General features: G+C 56.8%; 2 protein-coding genes across 4 annotated transcripts in view; one reads left to right on the top strand and one right to left on the bottom strand.

The window, feature by feature from the left end:
- The window catches only part of CUX2 (cut like homeobox 2), a 65,137-nt gene extending 56,514 nt beyond the window's left edge, over positions 1-8,623 (bottom strand). Inside the window, exon 1 of one of the 3 annotated variants that reach the window (XM_058422869.1) lies at positions 8,542-8,623. Coding sequence is in view for 1 of the 3 variants with exons in the window: in XM_058422870.1 (XP_058278853.1) it covers positions 8,542-8,586 (45 nt within the window). In the remaining 2 variants the exon portion in view is untranslated. Of the gene's footprint in view, positions 1-8,021; positions 8,111-8,541 lie in introns of those variants that run through there. The other 2 variants (XM_058422870.1, XM_040081216.2) reach the window with 2 other exon arrangements.
- An 8,255-nt stretch (positions 8,624-16,878) lies between these two features.
- MYL2 (myosin light chain 2) lies at positions 16,879-21,144 on the top strand. Its single transcript, XM_040081263.2, has 7 exons — positions 16,879-16,925; positions 17,797-17,886; positions 18,485-18,560; positions 19,365-19,469; positions 20,557-20,632; positions 20,717-20,765; positions 20,887-21,144. The coding sequence occupies exons 1-7, from the start codon at positions 16,923-16,925 to the stop codon at positions 20,983-20,985; spliced, it is 498 nt and encodes a 165-aa protein (XP_039937197.1). The 5' UTR covers positions 16,879-16,922; the 3' UTR covers positions 20,986-21,144.
- Positions 21,145-21,515: the final 371 nt, after the last annotated feature.

Below are 21,515 nucleotides of genomic sequence, written 5' to 3'. Positions count from 1 at the left end.
AGTTCAAAGATAATGACAGCTCTTCTCTTAAATCGTAATATATTTATAAGTATAATGACTCTCTGACCTCTCCTTAAAGCCCAAATAACCCCTGGGGAGCCCTCTCAGACTGGCCACGATCGATCCAGGCTGGGCTGCAGCTCCCAGACAGAGGCACCTCCCAGGGATGCTCCAGGCCGGAGGCAAAACCCCTCCTGCTCCCCCCAAAATCCCTCTGGGTGCCAGCACCACGCTGCTGTTCCGTTGTTTAAAAGTGAGGCCCCACCACCCTTCACCCCACAACATCACGGGGAGCCCAGCTGGCACCATATGGCTGAAAACTCCAAATATTGACCTTTTTTTTCCTCTCTATTAAATCCAAAAGGGCTTTAGAAACAACACAGAACAGCGCCGGCGGTGCCCACAGGGACGCTCCTGGGCGCTCTGGAAGGGAAGCCCAGGCTGTTCCCCAGCAGGGATTTTGGAGCACCGTGCCCTCCCTGGCACACTGGAGTCACAGCCCATCCCTGCAGCCACAATATCAGCGCACAGGCATCACCTCCATCAACTCTGCACCCAAAGAGGACCAGAAAAACAGCAGAAACAGAGTGGGTTTATCCTTTCTAAAAGCCTCCCTGAATAAACACTCCAGGCTGGACACCCTCAGGCTCCACAGTCAGAGCAGGTGGGATCCCCCTGCTTTGGGGTACCTGGATCAAACCCCCGGCAGCTGCATCCCCACATCCCTCCTCATCCACGTCCAGCCTGCAAGGATCTCCCGGCCACAGCTCCCCGAGCACATCAGCATCCTTACAGATCTGTGCCCAGGGATGCCAGAGCCATTCAGGCACGGAGAGCACAGCAGGGTTTTGCCTCTCAATAATCCAGCCGTGCCACAAAATTCCATTATATTACAAGGTAAAGCGGGCAGCGAGCCCTGGAGGAGGAACGCAGGGATGGATCCAGCCCGGAGCAGCCCCATCCTGGCCCATTCCCACGATCTGCAGGGATACAGGGGAACAAGTGCTGGTTTGCCTCATCATCCTCCTGCTCATGGCCGGGGCAGCCCAGCTCACCCAGCTCCGACCTCGGCTCCCTCCTCCGCATCCCATAATCACACTTGTGCAAAGCCTTTGCCGTACATAAGGAAGAGAGAAAACATCCTCGGAGAGCCTCACAATCAGACAATTTTTAAGATCATGGAGCATTAAACCATTCCCAATAGGGTTTACTAATCAAACAGCCAAATCCTTCATAACCAACCAATCCCTACAGAGCAATTAAATCCTTCCCCTTTAAAACACTTGGCACGCTGTCTGGGGAGAAAAAGAAAAATTTGCAAATTTCATTTGATAAATTAACCAGGGAAAAGAAAGAAGTGAATCAAGCTTTGTTCTTTTCATTTTTTTTAATTATGGAATTCACAATGCCTGAATAATGTTTAATAAGAACTATGAAAATTCCTAACAGTATTACAACACAACACAAAAGAATTAACCTGGTTACCGTGAAAAATTGCATATTTAATTAAGAACAGAGAGTTCAAAACTATCCAGAGATTTCAAAAGTACCGTTGCCTAAGGGGCTAAATTACACGCTCGCAGTGCTGCTAACAGGGCTGGAGCGCGCAATCATTACCCAAGTGTCCCCATTAAGTGACAATGGGCAGATGACATCAAATTCATTTCAAAAGCAACAGGAATTGAAGCGTTCGCTCGGGTAGTGGAAAGGAAAGCGACTATCCTGCTGGTATAAACCAGACCCCTTGTTGATAAAGGCAATAATTAAAGAATAATGTTAATTAGCTGCTTTTATTCGAAAGGAAAGCGCGGCGGCAGGAGACGCTGCCTCAGCGGCGTGCGCCGAGCGGAGCCGCTGGCCCGGGATGCCCGGACACGTGCTGGAGCCGTGCCCAGGGCACAGCCCCGCCAGCCCAGGCACCCACCAGCCCTCAGCCCTGCCAGGAATGGGGCTGGGAGGAGTTTGGATGGGTTGGCATCAACAGAGCACAGCCCAGATCTGGTGCCAGAGGAAGGGAACAGGAGCGGCGCAACCACAGCATCCCACAGCATCCCACTCCATTCCACTCCATCCCATCCTACTCCAACCCACTCCATCCCATCCCACAGCATCCCACAGCATCCCACAGCATCCTATCCCACTCCATCCCACCCCACTCCATCCTGGCACAACGAACGTGGCACCAGCAGCCACTCAGGGGCAGAGGCCCCACAGCATCACGGAGTGCCCTGAGTTGGAAGGGACCCAAAAGGATCATCGAGTCCGACCCCGGGCCTTGCACAGACACCCCAACAATCCCAGCCTGGCAGCGCTGACCAAACTCTCCTGGAGCTCTGGCAGCCTCAGGGCTGTGACATTCCCTGGGCAGTGCCCAGCACCCTCTGGGGAAGAACCTTCCCCTGATATCCAACCTAACCCTGTCCCGGATGGAGTTTAGCATGGGGATCCCCACCAACCCTTCTTCTCACCCCATCCTCGCCACCGTGGGGGGCTTTTAGCCCAAACCGTGCCCCCACGGAGCATACAGCTCTTCCCTCAGCCAAGAAACTGAGGGGACAAGAGGGGACAATAAGGCCCCAGCTCCCGGGGACGCGGCAGTGTTTGCGCAGCACTCCCCGAGCCGCAGACGGAGGCAGCTCTCCCTGTCAGCGTGATTAATAAGGAATAAATGTCCTCTGCAGCCAGGCTGAGCAATAACACCCCGGCTCTGCTCCGTGCTTACAGCACACATTACAAGCCCTGCTGCCAGCGCCAGGTAATACTTTATTATGTTATCCCGACGGAAGAAAACAAAGGATGCTCGAGGTCCTGACTTTGGTGTAAAACCACGGGAGCGTTACCAAAGGCAACGGCGGCGCGCTCGGAGCGGCTGACACACGGCGCGGCTCCCACCAGAGGAATATTTACCCGGGGTTCAAATTGCTTATTTACTTTTTTTGGGAATCCGTGCTGCAGGAGGACTGGCTGGCGCAGGCACACGCCGAGAGTTAAATATTAAATCGGCCCCACGCTCGCTTAACCCACAGCGAAGTCAGCGCTCAGGGGTGCTGGGGAAGCTTGGGGGAAATCACTCAGTGCTGCACCAAAGAAGCCAAAAAAATAATTAAGCTGCAAGGCCATGTTAAAGAATAAGAGGCACCAAATCCCTTTTGGGAGGAGGTGTTGGTGCATCCAGCTTAAAAAAGCCACCAGTGGTGGGAATACTGAATATTGCCCCCATTCCCCCAAATCCTCACCCGGCACCAGGGCCAAGCCAGGAGAGGGGGAATCAGCATAAATGGGATTTCCAGCAAACCAGAGCCAGCGCAGGGCCAAATCCTGCTCCCCAGATCGTGCTGTCTTGGAAAGGCAGACCAAAAGCTGCAGGAAAACGTGCCACAAGGAAAAAAAAAAAAAAAAAAAGAAAAAAAGGTAATTAAAGAAAACTCAGTCACAGATCCTGTTGCAACACACAGGAAAAAGTGTTACAGAAAGGGGAAAACTTTTTAATAAAGTCTGCAAGTATATATTCCTCCTTTATCAACCTCAAGATTTATTGACCCAAGGAGCCATATTGACTGAATAAATCTTGATAATGACCCCAGCAGAAGTCAATACCTGCTTATTATCTCCCAAGTTGGAGAATTACATCTTTCGGTAATAGGAGCAGGATGGTACAAAATGTTCTGAGAAACTTCACCCAGGCCTTTGGGGGGGGAATGGATGTTTTTAACATGGCTTTTCCAATCCCAGAGGGAATGTGCTACACCAGGAGCAGCAGCTTGGCTTCTGTCTTGAGGTCTGGTGTGATGGGAGCACACACCGACGGCTTGCAAATCCTAAATAAATCCCATTTCAAGGCATGCTGAGGAGCAGGATGCTGCTGCTCACCTTCCCTCCCTGAAAACAATGGCTCTCTAATTTTAGTTTGCTGTGTGTTTTGTTGGCAGCTCCCGGGATAATTCCCTGAAATCTGGGATGTGGGAATTCCTGCAGCCAGGGATGTGGCGCCATGATTACGCCAGCACTCTAGGGAGGAGGGGAGAAGCACCACTGCTGTCCCTTGGGACGTGCAGCCACCTCTGGGAACACAAACACACCGATTCTCTCCAGCCAGCAAAACCAGGAGTGGAAAACGGGGGAGCAGAGGGGTCCCTGGAGCCCGTAAAACCCACAGGCAAGCAAAGCCTCCTGCATTTAAAGATGCTTCTTTTGCCAACAGACAACTTCCCGTTCAGCAGAGAAAACGGGAGCCCTGGGACCAGCACCCACAACAATTCGCCTGTATCCTCCTTCCAGCAAGAAAAATGAACCGAAGGGAGCAGCCCCTGTGCCAGCGCACGGAGGGAGACGCGCGGCGAGCTCCGCGGGCTCCGCTCGGGTGCCCGGGTTCAGCGGGCGCCTCCAGAAGGACGGGCGGGCTGGGAGTGCGCTGCCTCCTCCTCTGGTCATAAACAACCTTTCAGATCGCCCGAGGCTTTGGCATCCCGCCCCACCCGTGCCCGGCCCTGCCCAACCCCCGGGAGCGGCTCCGGGCACCCCACGATCGCCACCGCTCACTGCTGTCCCCGGTTTGGGCGCGCACAGAAACTCCACTCGGTCCCTCTCCGAGCTGGAACACCCACCGGGAGGCGGCAGGGCTTGTGCTCCTCCCCGCAGTCCCACAAAAAAAAAAAAAAATCAAATTATATTTCCATCCCTGTCCCCTGTGTGCCTCATGGTCACAATTCCTTTTTTTCCACCCCCCCTGCTGCTTCCAAGGCCACGGAGACAATCCACTAAACTGGATCAGGAGGCCAGCGTGTACATCTCTAATGGGCTGCAGCACGCACACAATTAATTAATGGATTTATTAATTAGGGAAGAAGTCACTCTCCAGGCTGGAATTGGGGTCACCAGTTTCTAAAGTGAGAACGGTGGTGCTAAAGATAAACTCTCATTTTCTGCAGCTCTTCTTGTCTGGCAGCATCTCAATTATTCAGCCAGGAAAAAAAAAAAAAAAAAAAAAAAAAAAATCAGATTTCACTTCAGGAACTTCACAATCTGACTTTCCAGAGATGCCCAATACTGACCCCAGAGCAGGAGGGACCAGAAACACGGCCCATCTCCTCCTCCATTCGCATATCAATTGGAGATAGTAGAAATGCCAGGTATCAGTGAAGGATTCGGGAGGTGGGATGGATTGTCACCTCGGGCTGTCCCAAGGGAGGAGCTGCAGCGGAGGCACAGAGGGAGGGGACACCACGAGGGGCTCAATGACGGCGACATTCCAAGGCACTCCCAAGAGCAAGGTTTGAACTTGTTGATGCTGGAGCATCAGCCACATTTCGGTGACCAGTTCAGCTGGAGCCTCCTTGGGGGCAGCTGCATTTCCACACAGCCCTCGGATCCAAGGACACGGAGCTCCCGGGTGAGGGACACGAGCGTGCACAGCCCTGCAGGAGACGGCGGAGAATCCACCTGAAGAGTTCTGGTCGCTGGGGAGCTCCCAGGAGGAACCCACAGCCATCAGACAACGGCCAAGCCAACCATGAGACAGACATCTGCCGCGGCCGCGGCTCCGTCGGCGCCGCTGCGCCCAAATTCAGATTAATTGTTCGAACCAGATGATTCCGCGGCCGACGCTCCCCACGCCCCACTGCACCCGGAGCAGCTGGAGCCACTGGAAAGCACAAACCGCATCCCCAACCCCGCAAGGCTTCTCAGCCAGCCCCGGGCGCGGGCTGCACTTCCACCAACACGGAGATTTCAGCTCGGAATGACAAAAATCCCGCCGAGATGGGGGCACCCAGAGCCTCGCCGGGCTGCCCCCCGCTTTCCCTCGGGCACAGTGACCACATCCCACCCTCCAGCAGGGATGGGGATGGAAGGTGTTGGGTGCTGGAGATGCTGGAGGAGACCTGAATGTCCCACCAGTCCCTCCATAAGAGCCCTACAAACCCAGAGCACGCGGGGCATTTGCAGGGGTGAAGCTCCCCCATCCACAGCCCCGGAAGCACCTCGGCCTCCCCCCCAGGTTCATCCCGCTGCTCCACAAGAATGCAGTTAAGTTTATTAGTCCAAGCTCCAGGAACGAAGCTCCAGCCAAGAGGACTGATAGCTTATTTACTGCTGCCGTCTATATAAAGCAGAATTTTGACACATTGTTAAATGATGCACATTTAGATAAGTCAAGCTGTCATATCATTTAATGGATGTCTAAACTCCCTCTGTAGCTGATATGTAAAATTTATGCGCTTCAGAATATCATAAGGTTATAATATTTTAATCACATCCACGGTTGTGTAGTTTTGGTTTTTTTTTTCCCCCCCTCCTTCTCCCCTAAACTTTAAACAGCAAAAAAAAAACCCCATCTCATCAACCAGACCAGGCTCCGAGGCTCTCCACCATCCGGCGGAGCCAACGAAGTTTCTGCCCAACTCCGGCACGCGGAGAGAGCATTTGCATTCCGGGAAATGAACCCAAGAACATTTCATTTGAGAGAGAACCAAAGGCTTGGAGCCGTGTAGCCAGAGCTCATCTGCATAATGAGATGTGAAGACATTTATAAAAGATGGCTCTAATCGCTCTCGCTCGCCGTTGTATTTATTACCCCAAACCGGCAGCTCGCAACTCTTGCCCATTTTTTTTTTTTTTTGCCGTTTTAAGGCAGAACGGGTTGGATTAGAGCAGCATCCAGCTCACGGAGCATCCCGTAAATCCACACGGTGCCAACCAGAACACAATAAACCCCAAGCAAATTAAACCCCAAAAAACCCCACGAAGGTACGAATCCCGCTCTATCGCACACAAGAAAGCTGTAAAAAAAAAATAAAATAAAAAATAATATATATATATATACTGCATTAGTAACGTACACAACAAACCAATCTCATAGCCCGGTGAAATACGTCTGGTATTATCTTTGATAGAATTTTATCTCTTCCCATTTCCGCCACTCTCCGCCGTAAAAGGGCTCAGCGCCGTTTCGATCCGAGCGCCGCCGAGTCGCACATTATCCCTGCGTTTTCCATATGCCCACCATTCATCAGGGCGGCTCAAACTCTGCCATTCCCGGCCAGCCCCAGGCCACCAGAGCTGCTCAGACACATCCATTAAAAAGGAAAGTAGGGGAAAAAAAAAAAAGAAAAAGAAAAAAAAAAAAAAAGGAAAAAGCTCTTGGAAGAATAATAAATGGATTGCTTGCCTTCCTTTTTTTTTTTTTTCCTTCCCCCTCTTGTTGTCTTTTTTTTTTTTTTTTAATGGAGGGCGTTAGGCCAAGCTGGCACAAGGTCACCTTTCCCAACGTGATCCCGGCCAGGCGGCAGAACTGCTGCCTGGACAGAAGTCAATCCCCGCTGCTCCCTTCTCCAGCTCCGCACCCGGCCACAGGCACCGGCCAGGCGGAACGGCGGGGAAGGAAGGAAGGAAGGAAGGAAAGAAGGAAGGAAGAAGAGCCGCCACCTCCCCAGCCCATCTCTCCCTCCGGCAAAGTTCGCCCCCGACAGACCCAGGGCAAAGTACCTGCCAATATTTATCTTTAAATAAAGGTTCTGCGCGCACCCAGGAAAAGTCATTAGCGCGATTTAGCGAGGAACGCTTTTGTAGCCGAAGCGCTCAGAGCCGTAATCCCTTCCCGGCCACAATGCCAGAACTGAGCAGTCATGGCAAACCCACCGGCCGCGGTACCTGCGGTACTTTTCGGGTCGCCTAGCGCAGATGCAGCACGGAATCTGCTCTAAAAGCCAAAACGTATTAAATGCTGGAACTGTTGATCCAGTACCGGAGCCCCGTAAATCGCATTTCAATTTGTTTACTCCCTTCCGAAGCACGCTGCATTTTAAAACTCCGGAATATCCTACGGGGATAAACCCATCTAATATCCACGGAAACGCGCGTTTCGGTTGTTGCAGCGGCTCCAGGTTGGGTTTCATCCCATTATGTTGGGAGAGCCATTGTGTTAATTACCCACCTCCCATTTAAGGTGCGCATTTAAGGTCACAAACTGTCAGCAGCCCCTGGAAACCTTCCCCTCCCCGCGCACACGGTAACAAAGGACTCACCGGGAATTTCACGGACCGAGGGCACCGCGGTGGGATACGGCGGCCGTGACCTGCCCGGAGCCACAAAGGAGCTGCCGCCCCCCCGCCGCATCCATGCCCGGTCCGAGCAGCACCGCCCGGTACCGCCCGCCTTCCCGGCGCTCAGGGCTGGCCGAGCCCCCGCACCGGCCCCGCACACCGGCCCCGGATAACAATGGGAGGGCGGCGGGGCTCCGGGCAGCCCCTCTCCGCCATCCCCGCATCCATCACCGCAACCGCGCGGCTCTGCCCGCCCCGAGCGCGCCGGGGGCTGCGGGGACCGAGCCGCCCGGGCTGCGGGCGGCGCCGGGGACGCTCGGCAGCCCTCGGGCACCTGCGGCTCCGCTCGGCGGGCGGGGAGCGCCAGAAACTTGGCGGAGAGGCGCGGGGGGGGCCGCGCTCCCCGCAACTTCATCCCGCGCAACTTCCCCTCCCTCCTCTTCCTCCCTTCGCTCCCTCCCGCCGGGGCGGAGCGGCGGCCGCCCCCCGGCCCTGCTGTCACCTCGGGGGCGGCGGGGCGGGGGCCGGGGCTCCGTCGCGGCTCCATCGCCGCTAGCGCCGCTCCATGCTCTGCTCCAGGCTCCCGGGCGGGCGGCGCCGAACAAAGAGCGGCGGCGGCGGGGATCAATTTCTGATACCTATCGATGGGGAAGGGCGGGCGGAGGGAGGGGGGCGGGCGCGGGGGGAGAGGGAGGGACGGGGAGAAGCGGGGAAGGGGGGGGGAGTGATCCGGGCGGCCGCCCCCATCCCTCCCTCCCTCCTTCCTTCCTTCCCTCCCTCCCTCCTTCCTTCCTTCCCGCCGCCGCCGCCGACCTGGAGCCGGCGGGCATCAAACCGTGTCCGGTATCGACACATCGATCCCACCTCGGCGGCCATCTTGGGGGAGCCCGGTGGCGCGGAGGGGCGCGGAGGGAACGGGGGGAGCGGAGGGAACGGGGGGATCGGGGGGGAGCGGAGGGGAGCAGAGGGAACGGGGGGAACGGGGGCCGCCCGCCTGCCCACCCGCCTCCACCGGCACCAGCCCCGCGGGGAGCAAGGATGGGGCACCCCCCTGGAGCAGCCCTGTCCCCCCCGGGGAAACCCCCGAGCATCGCCCCCCGCTGCTCCTGGACGCCCCTTCCCGGCTGTCAGTCCCGGGAAAGGGAGCGGAATCCCCCGAGCGATGGATATTTTTTTTTTTTTTTTTCCTCCCCCCTCCCCCGGACAAATTAAGGTTTTTAGCTAGGGAAAAATCGCCAGCCGGAAGCAGCCGGTTAAAGTTTTCCAGGTTTGTTTGGTTTGGTTTGGGGTTTTTTTTTTCGCCTAATCTGACCCTTCCAGCACCTTTGACCTGCTGGGAATGGCTACAGCAAACACGCTCTGAGCGCTCCGCAGCCAGAAACTCCCCACCCCGAAATTCACAAATACCCCGAGTTCAGGCTGAGTTTATTTCTAAATTTTCCGATGGCTCTGAAGAATCCAACCCACTTCAGCAGAACAGAGCACTGACAGCACCTGTCCCAGAAATTCCCTCTCTGCTTCCCCACCAAAAAAAAAGAGATGAATTTTATGTTTACTACACCACATTGCCCCACAGCCTGTTGTACTGGCCACACCAACATCCGAGGCGCTTGGAGAATGAATTCGCAGCCCTCTGTGGAAGTGGCACCTCCCGGCAGAGCCGTGCCGTGTTTGTGCTGCCCCCCTGGCCGTGACTCAATTTCGAGCAGAGCAGGACGGAGCTTCCCCTCGGGTGCACTTTGCAGGCGGGGATTTGCAGACCAAGCAAGTGCGGAGGTTTAATATCCCTGCCAAGGAGCAGGGAACACCCCGGGCTGGCGGGCAGGCGTGCGCTCATCTCTGCTCCTGGAAGAGCCCGGGCGCTGCTGCCGGGCTGTGACAGCCCCATGCCCCAGAGTGGGCAAACACTGCCCACCGCCATCCCACGGAGGGAGTCCCAAAGCGTTCCCAGGGGGTTAAAATCCGCTTTGCCTCCAAATCTGCAGACGATGAGACGATGCTCATCGCTGTGCTGGTCCCTTTGTCTCGCCTGTCCCCTTTGGACCCCTGTGCTCGGAAGGGCTGGAGGGAGACGGGCAGCGCGGACACCAGCAAAGCCACAAGTGCCCCTGCACTGGTCACTCGTAGTCCTTCACTGCTCCTGAAATTCTCCCCGCTGCAGCAAATCTGGCGGTGCTGGAGCCTCTCTCCGGGAGGAAGCAGCCCCTCGCTGCCCGGCTGCCACCCTGCTGCTGGTGCCTGCGTTTTGCAGGGCTCGTGGGATCCCACCAGAAAGCACGGTTTGAGTTCAGGAGACACGGGAGGAAAGGGACACCCTTCAAACTGCACCCTGCCCCACGGGTGCTTCCGATTGTCACAGGGACGGGTCTGCTCCTGGGCCAGGAAAATTCTCCTGGAGGGTGAGGCAGGTACCCAAAGTGACCTTGGCCCCAGAGTGTAGCACAAACAGCCAGGAAATGATCTTCTCATCTCTTCCACTCAGAGAAACTCCGAGCCGCTCACAATCCCACAATTGCAAAACGCCTCGGGCAGAAGGACGAGCGAACAGAAAATCAGAGTTCAAAGAAAGATTTGCAGGAGCCGAGGCAGTGGGAGCCTGGATGCTCCTGTGAGCCCTGCACCAGCATCTTCCCAGCCTTCAGAGCTGGCTGGGGAAGGGGCAAATCCTTCCCATGGAGAATCCTTATGGCCCTGCAACAAACGCATTGCCTGGAACCCGGGAACCCCAGATGAAAACCCTGAGCTGAAATCCCAACCCTGGTGGCATCAACAGCAAATTCCATGGATGCTCTGAGACTCCAACCTCGAGTGCCCAGGTGCTGCTCCTGCCTGGGGGTACACACAGGACGAAGCCTCCGACTTTCCTCCGGCAACCCGAGCGCTATAAATAGATCCCCTTATCCCCCAAACCATAAAAATCAGGGAGTGGAAACCGCTGGGAGTCGCTGAGATTTGTAATGAGATTGGGGCTGCTGGTGGTGCCAGGAAACTGCTTCACCTCTGGCTTAATGAGGCTGTAATTAGCTGGGGGTGGGAGCAGAGGCTGTGCAAGGGGAGATCCCACGCACGGGAATTCCTTTCCCTGCCTCCCTCAGGGCCACGGGGGGATTTGCTCATGGATGGGTCAGCAAAGCCGGGTGGGATGAGTGGTCTTTGCTGCTTCCTCTCCACGCCAGCAGCAGTGTGTTGGTGACCAAGGTGCTCCTGGGATCTGCTGCTGGACACCACCCGGACAGGTGCCAGGCAGGGACATTCTCCCCGCGCCCACAAAGCTGATGTCACCCCCATACATCACCGCCCTGCTCTGCTGCCCAGGGAAGGCAGGAGCCTGCTCATAAATCAGGGATAAAACTAACTTGGCGTCTTTGGTGAGCAAATTAAATTGTGGGCTTCGGAGGAATGCTCCTGTTTGGCCAAATCATTAATAAATCAATGGGAGCCGTGAGGAAGAGGAGAGGGGCTGCACCCAGTGCCACCTGCGGGGTGGCACAAACCTGCTGTGTCCCCAATGTCCCCTCAGGTGCTGCCCCGTGGCTCTGGAGCACCCCAGGGAGAGCAGGGGGACCCCGGTGCTGCCATCCCCCCCTCCAGAGAGGGCTCACCCGCCCCGGGGAGCGCTGCGAGGCGCAGGTTAATAAATCAGTTTGTCTCCAGCCCCGTTTGCTTTGTGCTCCTGACAATAGCCCGTTGTAAATGGCAGCCCCTTGCCTCCTCTCCTGAAAGGCTTTTAATTAAAATATGGAAGGGGCTTTTCTGTGTACTTTAACACAAAAAAAAAAAAAAAAAAAGATTTCAGCACGCACTCCCGTTCCAGGCATTAATTTATTCCTGCCTTCCTTACCTGTTTGTGATCCACGTAACTCCTTTGTGCCATGATCTGGCTGCATTAGGCAGCTGAGGGGCGATGCTGGCAGTGATGCAGATGCTGATGGTGACCCAGTGCTGACTGGGAGCTTGCTCGGTCACCTTGTCCCAAGGATGGGCAGAAGGACAGCAGGAGCCTCACCGTGGCACAGCAGTGCCATTAGAGAAAGCAGGGACGTGTGAGGCCCTGGGGCTGCCCAGGAGCTCAGGCCCAACTGCAGCCCTGGGCACATCCCTCGTGGACACCCCGGCGGGAGCTGCAGAGCTGGGTCCCCATCCCGTGCAGGCCTGGGAAGGCACTGCAGCCCCTGACAGCTGTCCCCCAGCAGGTTTGGTCCTGCGGTCCCAGGAGCCCCGGCTGAGGTCCTGCTGCCCTCCCTGTGCCCGCACTGCCGGCGTTTTGTCTCCTCCAGCGGGAAAAGCCAGGGCCATCCCAGGGCTCTGCCAGCTCAGGGATTCTCCAGAGCAGTGAGGCACAAGTGAGGCCCCTTCCCACCCAAACCATTCTCTGCTTCTGTGACAGCACAGAAGCCCAATACCACAGGAGCTTTGTGGCTGTGTTGCCTCTCCCTGCAGCCCTTCTTCCCTCTCCCTTTGCTCCTCTCCACTCTGCTTCTTTGCCTGCTGCTGCTCTTCCTGCCCTCTCCCTCCATCCCTTTTCCCCCATCCCTTTTCCCCATTCCTTTTCCCATCCCTTTCCCCCCATCCCTTTCCCTATCCCTATCCCTATCCCTATCCCTATCCCTATCCCTATCCCTATCCCTATCCCTATCCCTATCCCTATCCCTATCCCTATCCCTATCCCTATCCCTATCTTTTCCCATCCCTTTTTCCCCCATCCCTTTCCCTATCCCTTTTCCCATCCCTTTTCCCCCATCCCTTTTTTTCCCATCCCTTTTTCCCATCCCTTTTCCCTCTCCTCTCCCCCTCCCGCCGGGACCGGGCAGCGCCCGCACAGCGCCCGCTACGACGTCGCCACCTGGCGGCCATTGCGGGAGCTGCAGCGAGTCCCGTGGGCCGGGTCGGGGACACGGGGGGACACGGGGTGGAAACGGAGGGGACACGGGGGGAGACGGGGGGGACACGGGGTGGAAACGGAGGGACACCAAAGGTCACGGTGGAGGGATGTAAAGGGACAAGAGGAGCACAGGAGTGCAGGGTGAGGCACCTCGGGGCGGTGACAGCGCCCCTTGGCTCCCCGCGGGACATCGCTGAGCTGTGCCCGGCCTCAGCCCCGGCTGTGCGGGGAGGGTGCTCCGGTCGCTCCACCGTCCGCCTTTCTGCCTCGGCTGCTTATTGCACGCACGTTTTTCCCTACAATTAGCACATGCTCTTTAATTAATTTTCCTCTTTTATTGCTTCGCCCAAATTATCTCGGGCCCGGCGCCGTTGGCGTGCTCGGGGAGGATAACGCTGCTATTTATGGCTTTTCCTGTCAATGCTGCGGCTCGGGAGGCCAGGACGGCCACCTCCCCCCGGGGCCGCGTCCTGTTCTCGGTGCAGGGCACAGCCCCGGGACAGGCCAGAGCTCAGGAATTGTCTGTCCTCCTCCACATCCTCGGGCCGGCCTCTCCCCGGCTCTGTCTAGCAGCTCTTCCCAAAATTCCTGAGCTGGGTAAATCCTCCCGGCCATAACCACGGTGCTGTAACTTTCCAAGGGGAAACGGAGCTGAATCAGGCAAAGCTGCTGCATCAAATCCGTCCAGAATAATCTGTTACACGTGGAAACCTTCTGAACACCAACGGGAGAGGGGTGAAACCCTCCGAAAGCTCCTGAGGATGCTGCCAAGCAGACAGGAGCTGTGGGGGAGTGTGGTGAGCAAGGGAAGGATGTTCCCAAAAACTCACGCTATGGAAACTGAGGCTCAGGGATGTGACAGAGGGCACAGAAACCAGCTGTGGCTGAGGAGATGAATTTCAGCCACCAGCCAGCAGCAGGGCACGTGGGTCACCCCGATTCGAGCATCAGGGATGGTGTGACCACCTCTGGCAGCTTCCAGCACCAGCTCCCAGCAGCACAGGAATCTGTCTTTCCACCTTTAATACACTTTCCCCCTTTAAAATAATCATTACCAATAAACAAATATAACGGCCAGTGTATATAAGCATCAAATTAAGTAGCTACATGCATTTGTTATATTTGATACAGCCTTGTTAACTGGAAATTCCCAGGTTTGGAATATGTATCGATTTCAGCAAACATATATTACTTTACTGTAAGTACCCACAGCCATTGTAGTTAATATACAACCGTTTAATTTAAAATGCATTAGTTTAATAAAAATGCATAAAACAGAAGGGAATTGCATTAGCTCCGATAAAAAAAAAAATTCAATTTCATAAATATTATCCAGTGTTAAAATGCATTGATTTCCTGGGACAAAAAAAAAAAAAAAAAAAAAGTATTGGTCAGAGGTAATTTACATTGGTTTGGATGGGAACGTCCCGGAGTGTATACATATGTATTAGTTTAGTCAAATGCGTCTGATCGCAGGGAAAAAAAATACCGGCTGGAGCAAAGGACGTTCAAAAGGAACAGGCACGGAGCGAGCGGCTGGCTCCGGAGCATCCTGTCCCTCTGAGGCGGCTGTGCCCGGGGCTGGACACCCCGGATCAGCCGGTGGATGCTCGGCTCGGGGTACCGGGGTGCGCCGGGATCCCCGGGACGCGGAGCCGCTATCGGCTCGGGCACAGCGCGCACCCCGCGCAGAGCGGGGTTAATCAAATCCTTTTGACTCCGTTTGTTATCGAGCTCACGAGGGGCTGGCCTATTAATTAGAAAGGCTTTTTCATGTAAAACTCAGGCTCTTCCGCAGATAAGGAGGGAACGGCGCTTGATTTTGCCGCGGCACGGATCCGTGCGTTATTCCTTGACATCCATTCACAGGCTGCAGCCACTTCCCGCAGCTCTTTTGTTCGCCGCTCGGCTCCAGAGGCAGGTTTGTGCATACAGACACATTCAAAGCGCTCCGGTTTTCCTGGGGGCCAACAAGCCCCCCAATATCCCCAGGAGGAGGATGGGATGTGCCTGGAGGCGCTTCCATCTGCGGGCTGGAGCAGGATCCTCAGGGGAGAGCAGGATCCGGCCCCTGCAGCGCAGAGGATTTCAGCTGACAGCAAGAAGCGAGCGGTGGAGCAGATGCAACATCCTTCAGACGAGGGCAGAAACCCCGGCAGCCATCTGCACCCCACCCCGGATTTCTGTGCCACCCTCGGCGACCCTTCGAAGCCCCCAGCCACCGTCACTGTCCCCGGGCAACGCCGCGGAGAGACCCAGGTCTGGTTCCTCCCAGTCCGGGCAGGCAAAAAACGGTTGTTCCTGAAAAATGAAGTTAGGTTCGGTGAGATGTCCCGAGCTGCAGGGTTTTTCTCCTGCCCCAGGCCGGGACAGGCAGCGCCCGGGCGGCGCCGGTGGCTCCAGGCCGAGCGGTCCTGTGACACCAGCACACATCACTTCCCTGATGATTATGGATTTTTCCTTAATGCCACAAATTAAGGTAATTGGGCTCGGCTGGCCGATGAATCCGGATGAACTTGGCAGGGTGAGGGACGGTCCGTGCCGAGATTGATCCCCCTCATCCCCGGCTGTTCCTGGGGATGGTCTGGGCCCCAGCTCTGCCCCGCGGCTCTTTCTCCTGCCCTTTTGCTCACACAGACCCCAAAACACATCCTGAAATCCCCTCCCCGAGCTGCAGCTCCGTCCAGACCAGACGGTCACCCCTGGATCAGGACTTTTTCTCCTCCACAGACACTTTTCCCTACTCACTGAAATCCTCCCCGCGGTGCCATCCTCTCTGGCTCGGCCGCAGCGGCCGGGCGGCGAGTGCCAGGGATTAAACACGATATTTGTGACCTCCGGGAGAACAAGGGCAGCGTCTGGGCAGAGCCCGGAGTCCCAGGGATCTGGTTTCACAATCCTTTTTGTTCCCATCCCCGTCGCAGCCCACCCCGCTCGCCCGCCGCCCTCCTCGGCATGCGGAGGGGACAATGCCGGGCAGCGAGGCCACCAACCCCCACGGCCACCGAACGGCCCGATCCTGGCAGCCACAAGCGTAGCAGACATGGAAGAGGCTTTTTGGGGCTGCTGCCTGCCCGTGGGTTCCTTGGCTCCCGCTGCAGGAATGCTGATCCAGAGCCCGGGCAGTGCGAGTGCCACCGCCGCAGGATGCGTCCCCGCCACAGAGCCCGGAATCGGGAGAGTTAAATGCGTGCGTCCCACCGCGACCGGGGCGAGCAAATGTTTGGCTTCAGTGGGTGACAGGTGCCTGGGTGGGGGTGACACACGAGAGAGAGGAGCTTCTCGTGCCTGCCCGGCTCTGGGGGAGCGCAGCATCCGCCTCCCTCCCCTCCGCAGCGCCCCGGGACCGCGCTGCAGCGGGATGCTGGGCGAGCCGGCAGCTTCTCCCTCTCCCGGAGCATCCCAAGGGAGGCATCCCAAGGGCAGGAGGGCTCCTCGGCCCCCCGCAGCTCAGCGGCTCCCGGCTTTGCCGTGCCGAGGCGGCGGTGGGGCACCGAGGCTCCCAAAGACGCCTGGAAGCACCGAGGAGAAACATCCGTGTCCTCAAGGCTCGGGGGATTCTAGCGGGGGGTTCCCCTGGGGCCAGCCCCTCCCCGCGTGTCCCAGCGGAGGGGACAAGCGCGGCGCCAGCCCGAGTGACAAAGGCAGGTGGGATTTGTCCCCGTGCAGTCCCGGGTCAGCATCCCGGGGGATGTGGGGGAGCTGGGGGCCACCCGGCACTCGGTTAACCTTGAAACCCTCCCGGGCTCACATGTCACGTCAGCCGGTGACAACAACAAGCTGCTATTCCAGATTAGAGAGAGAGAGAGAGAGAGAGAGAGAGAGCGGCAGAGGAAGGCAGAGACAACAGGGGTGGGGGCGGCCAAATTACCGATTACAGCCAAAAGTGGGCATGGGGCTATTTTTAACCCCGAGGGGGGTGTATTTATTGTTCGGGCCGCGGGGAGTGAGGGAGTGGCTCTGGGACACCCCTCACGGTGACACGGCGGCCGAGCGAAGCCATGGTGAGTAGCGAGAGCCCAAAGCTCCAGCAGGAAGAGGTAAAACCCTTCCGATTTTTCACCAGCTTTAGTGGCCAGGGAGGAAAGGAGGAAACAGGGAGCTGAGGGGCAAGGGTCTTGTCTGCCTTGGAAAAGGGGAGTGAGCAAATTTGGGGAGCATCTGGCCGGATCAGCAGCATCTCACAGGGAGCAGGGAGGCGTCTCCCACACCAGAGCAGAGCTTTTGAATGAGGGCAGATGGTTTTAGGGTCCAAATGCCATTTTTCTCATCTCCCTTCCTTCACGCAGTGAGAGGAGGAGTCGTTTTGTGCCCCCCAAATCCTCCCCCTGACAGGCCCCCATGAGAGGAACCGGCTGCAGGAGCAGGCAGCGGAATGAGGGATAATGGGCTGGGTGGGACAGCGAGGGGCCCTTCGGTCCTCTTTAAAACACACATTGACCCATTTCTGGCTGTTTCAAGCCCCAGTGCAGGAGGAGGCAGATTTTTAATTAAGCCACGTTTTAATATCAGCAGGGTAAAGAAGCAACGACCGACCACAACCCTCGTGTGCAACCTCAGCAGCGCTGAGGGCTCCAGCGGGGATTTCTCACCCCAGTGCTGACCCTTTTACCTGCCCGTGGGAGAAGTGATTTCACTCCTCACCTTTCCTCGGACCTATTTGGCTGAATTCACCAGGAGCTGAAATTTAAGCAGGAATCTTAATGCCCCTCAGTGTCCCAGAGCTGCAGGGAGAAACCACCGAGCCCCCAGGGAAGAGAGCCCCAGCCCAGAGCTCCCACGAAGGAGTCAGGACTAAGAATAGGGCACTTCCATGCTTTTATTTCACCCCCTAAAAAGCCAGAGAGCTGATGGTACATACTTGGACTCCCTCAGGCACCCAAGAAAGCCAAGAAGAGGATTGAAGGTGCTAATTCCAATGTCTTCTCCATGTTTGAGCAGGCCCAGATCCAGGAATTCAAAGAGGTAGGTGGGTTTGGTGGGAAGGACCGAGGCTCCTTGACACCGAGTGACCTTCAGCTCTTTCCTTGGTGCTCTCAAGCGACAGCTGGTTCACACCAGGAGGCAGCAGGCCGGGTTTTGGGTTGTTTTATTTTAAATGTGAGAAATGACAACTCGGTGACACCGTTAAACCCGGCATCGCCTCCAAGCTTGCCAGGAGCCCGCATCCCTCAGAGGATCCGGGGAGCTGGAGCGCATTTCCCAGCTCGCTCCCACCTGCCTTGCCAGCAGCTCTCGCCCCCTGCACAGCAGGCACGTGGTCCTGCGCAGATCCCAGTTCCAGGGGTAACTGGTCCCAGTCGGAGGAGCTGGTGCCTCAGGCTGGCCTCTCTGCCTGGGGTCATGCTGGCCAAGGAAAGGGTTTGTACAGCACTGGGGTTTGGGTTGCCATCACCCCGGGGCGCAGGACTGTGTGGGATGAGGCTGAGTGAGACCCCAGAGCCCATCCTGGCAGGGCTCAAAAAGCCCTTAGCCCATCCAAGCTGAAGGGAGCAGGAGAAAGGTACTAAAGCTGACCATTCCCCCTTTCCCTGCGCTCCCTGCCCTGCTCCTGTGCTTCCAGGCATTCACCATCATGGATCAGAACCGGGACGGCTTCATCGACAAGGCGGATCTGAGGGACACCTTCGCTGCCCTTGGTGAGCCCAGCTTTGGCAGCCCCCCATCCCTTTGCCAACACTGGACCTGTAAATTGAGAAACAAGGGGTTGTGAGGCATTTCACCAAACCCCTGCCATTCGCCACACCTCCCGTTTTGCAAAGAACCTCCTGATCCAAACCCAAGCCCGTCAGGCAGGGAGATCCCTCGCGGTGACACGGAGCAGCTCCCACAGCAGTGCTGGTTTATCCCGTTGGCACTGGAGCCAGCTCCTGGATTACACAGCCGAACCCTCCCTGCCTTTTCCGTGCTTAGAAGCACCTGGCTGTGCCCATCCCACGGCATCCCGGGGCGTGTGGGCATTCAGGGGATTTCGGGGATTTGTGGGAGGCTGTGACACTGCCAGCTTGGCTCTGCCATCAGAGGTCAGCATGAATCAGCAACGGAGTTCCAAGGACAGCCCAGCCTCGGGAAAAGGGATGTAGGCATTCAATCCTGTTTGCTTTTGGCTCTGGGGGACAGGGAGAGCCCCAGTGCTGGTGGTCTTGACCCAAAGCACCTTCCAAGGAGGGCTAAAAGAGGCTGTGAGGGGAAAAAAACAGCACAGCTCAGTCCTTTGCGTCCTTTTCTGTGACTCTGGAGCCTGAGAAGCCAGAGCTGGAGATGATCCTCTCACCTCACTCCTGCTGCCTCCGTTCCTTGTCAGAGGTGGCTCCCCAGGGATGTGCTATTTCCCTCCAGTGGGGGGAAAACCCCCAGGGAAGGGTTCTGTGGTGTGTGGTTTTAGCCCCCGACACGCAGAGCAGGACACAGATCCGTGACTGACCCACGGCTGCTCTCCGCAGGGCGCCTGAATGTGAAGAACGAGGAGATCGATGAGATGATAAAGGAGGCACCCGGCCCCATCAACTTCACCGTGTTCCTCACCATGTTTGGGGAGAAGCTCAAGGGTGAGAGGGCACCTGGGGAGCTGGGAGTGGTCGGTGGCCGTCAGTGGCGTTCCTATGCCCCAAAACTCCTGCGGATTTGCGATACCAACCATCCCGAGGTCCGGAGATCCAGATCTTATCCCGTGTCTCCCCAAACTGTTGGGGGGTATGAGATGGTCTCTGTGCCTCAGTTTCCCCAGCCTGTCACTGAGACACACAAAGCAGTCACGCACAGACAAGAGATTTTCGCAAGGCAGAGGTCTTTCCGATTTCAGCTCCCAGCTGAGAGAGCGGAGAGAAGAGAGCTCCTTTGTTTATTTCTTACTTTTTATACATTTGTGGGTCTAGCAGAAGTTTGGCTTTTTGGGGTTTCCACCCCTCAGCCTCAGTGGCCAGACCAATTGTCAGTTACAATTGTTTTCAGGTTAGAAATATGCAAACAAAGGACAGAGAATGAAAAACAAAGGATTTGTTTATGTTACCTCTGTGGGAAAAGGTAGAAAACTGTTCTAATATTCTACAGTAACTAAAAGATCTGACTCCATTTATGAAATCCAAAAAGGCCTTAAAAAAACTCAGAAAAACCAGGGTAACACCAGCCATTTACAAAACCCAAATGGCTGCGCTGCTGCTGCCCCACAGGAGGAGGGGACAGTTCTTGCAGCACCCCCGAGCCTGCTGACACCCCCGGTGCCCGCAGTGGCCCCCCGGCTACAGCCAGACTCTGACCCATCACCCCATCTGGCTGCAACCTGAATCACGCACTTAACCCAAGGAATGCAGCCTCCTGCAGATCTCCAAGAGGCTGCAGGGCCCCAAGGGCTGTGCCTGGAGCTCTATAAATACGCTCCAAAGATTAGATAAATGCCGGATGCCGGAGCGCTGGCGACACCGCCTGCCCTGTGCTCACGCCATGACCCTACGGCTGCTCCTCTACGTGCCACCAACTTCACTCAAGCCTCCAGCTGCGGGGTCAGCATTCCTGCAGGGACCCCCCCCACTTTCCAGTCTGCCCCCCATTTTTCCCCCGAGGCTGCAGGAGAAGCAGGAGGCAGCAGTCGGGTTCCTGCTTCACCGTCCCCAATGGCAATGGCTTTGTCACCCGCAGGTGCCGACCCAGAGGAGACAATCCTGAATGCATTCAAGGTGTTTGATCCAGAGGGGAAAGGCCTGAAATCTGCCTAGTGAGTGCAGGGATAGCTGGGACAGGGAGTGGTGGGGGTGTCCCCTTAAGGACCTCAATTCTCAACGCGCTCTCCCGTTTGCAGCATCAAAGAAATGCTGATGACGCAGGGGGAGAGGTTTTCCCAGGAAGAGGTATGATCGCCTTCCCACCCTCTGCCAGCCTCCCTCCATCCCAACAGACCCCATCCCTCCTCCCAGCCCTGATCCCAGACCCCTCCCATGCTGCCTTTTCTCCCTGGCTCCTCCCTGGCAGATCGATCAGATGTTCGCCGCCTTCCCTCCGGACATGTCTGGCAACCTGGATTACAAGAACCTGGTCCATGTCATCACCCACGGCGAGGAGAAGGACTAGCCCGGGCTCAGGGCCGGGGCTGGCACGGCAAGATCACCTCTCCCTAGGTCACACGGGGTTCCCTTTCCTCTTCCCCTGGAGAGGCATGTGCCAAAATCCAGGGAATTTGGCACGGGAATGGCATTCGCATTAAACGGCCTTTTGGCAAGAGGAAATCCAGCTGCTGGCGTGAGCAGTGCTTGGGTTTGTGTGCTGTCTGTGCCCCGTGGGAGCCCTCAGATCCTGCCAGACCTGCTGCACGTCACCCTCGTGTGTCCTCGAGTTCCTCTGCCTCCCACTCCTGCTCCCAGCCCCAAACCAGCCCGTTCCACACTGAGCTGTGCCCATCCCACCTGGCCCCACAGCCCAGGGCCAGCGCTGAGCTCAGATTTGCAGAGAGTTGTCAGCTTCTGCCAGCTTAGCGGGGAACACCCCATGAGCACACTCATCCCCTGCATCCCAGCTGCCAGGCCCTGCCCTCGGGCACGGTGCAGGACTGGGGCCGTGGTCCCCGTGTCGGGCTGTGGGGAGTGTGTTGGGTTGTGTGACAG

Source organism: Hirundo rustica, chromosome 17 (genome assembly GCF_015227805.2).
Source record: "Hirundo rustica isolate bHirRus1 chromosome 17, bHirRus1.pri.v3, whole genome shotgun sequence".
NCBI classification, from domain to species: Eukaryota; Metazoa; Chordata; class Aves; order Passeriformes; family Hirundinidae; genus Hirundo; species Hirundo rustica.
This window is presented reverse-complemented; position numbering and strand designations above follow the sequence as displayed.

Coding starts and splice junctions, on each gene's coding strand:
- MYL2 (XM_040081263.2), top strand. Junction 18,561..19,364: donor GGACACCTTCGCTGCCCTTG/GTGAGCCCAGCT, acceptor TGCTCTCCGCAG/GGCGCCTGAATGTGAAGAAC. Junction 20,633..20,716: donor AAAGGCCTGAAATCTGCCTA/GTGAGTGCAGGG, acceptor TCCCGTTTGCAG/CATCAAAGAAATGCTGATGA.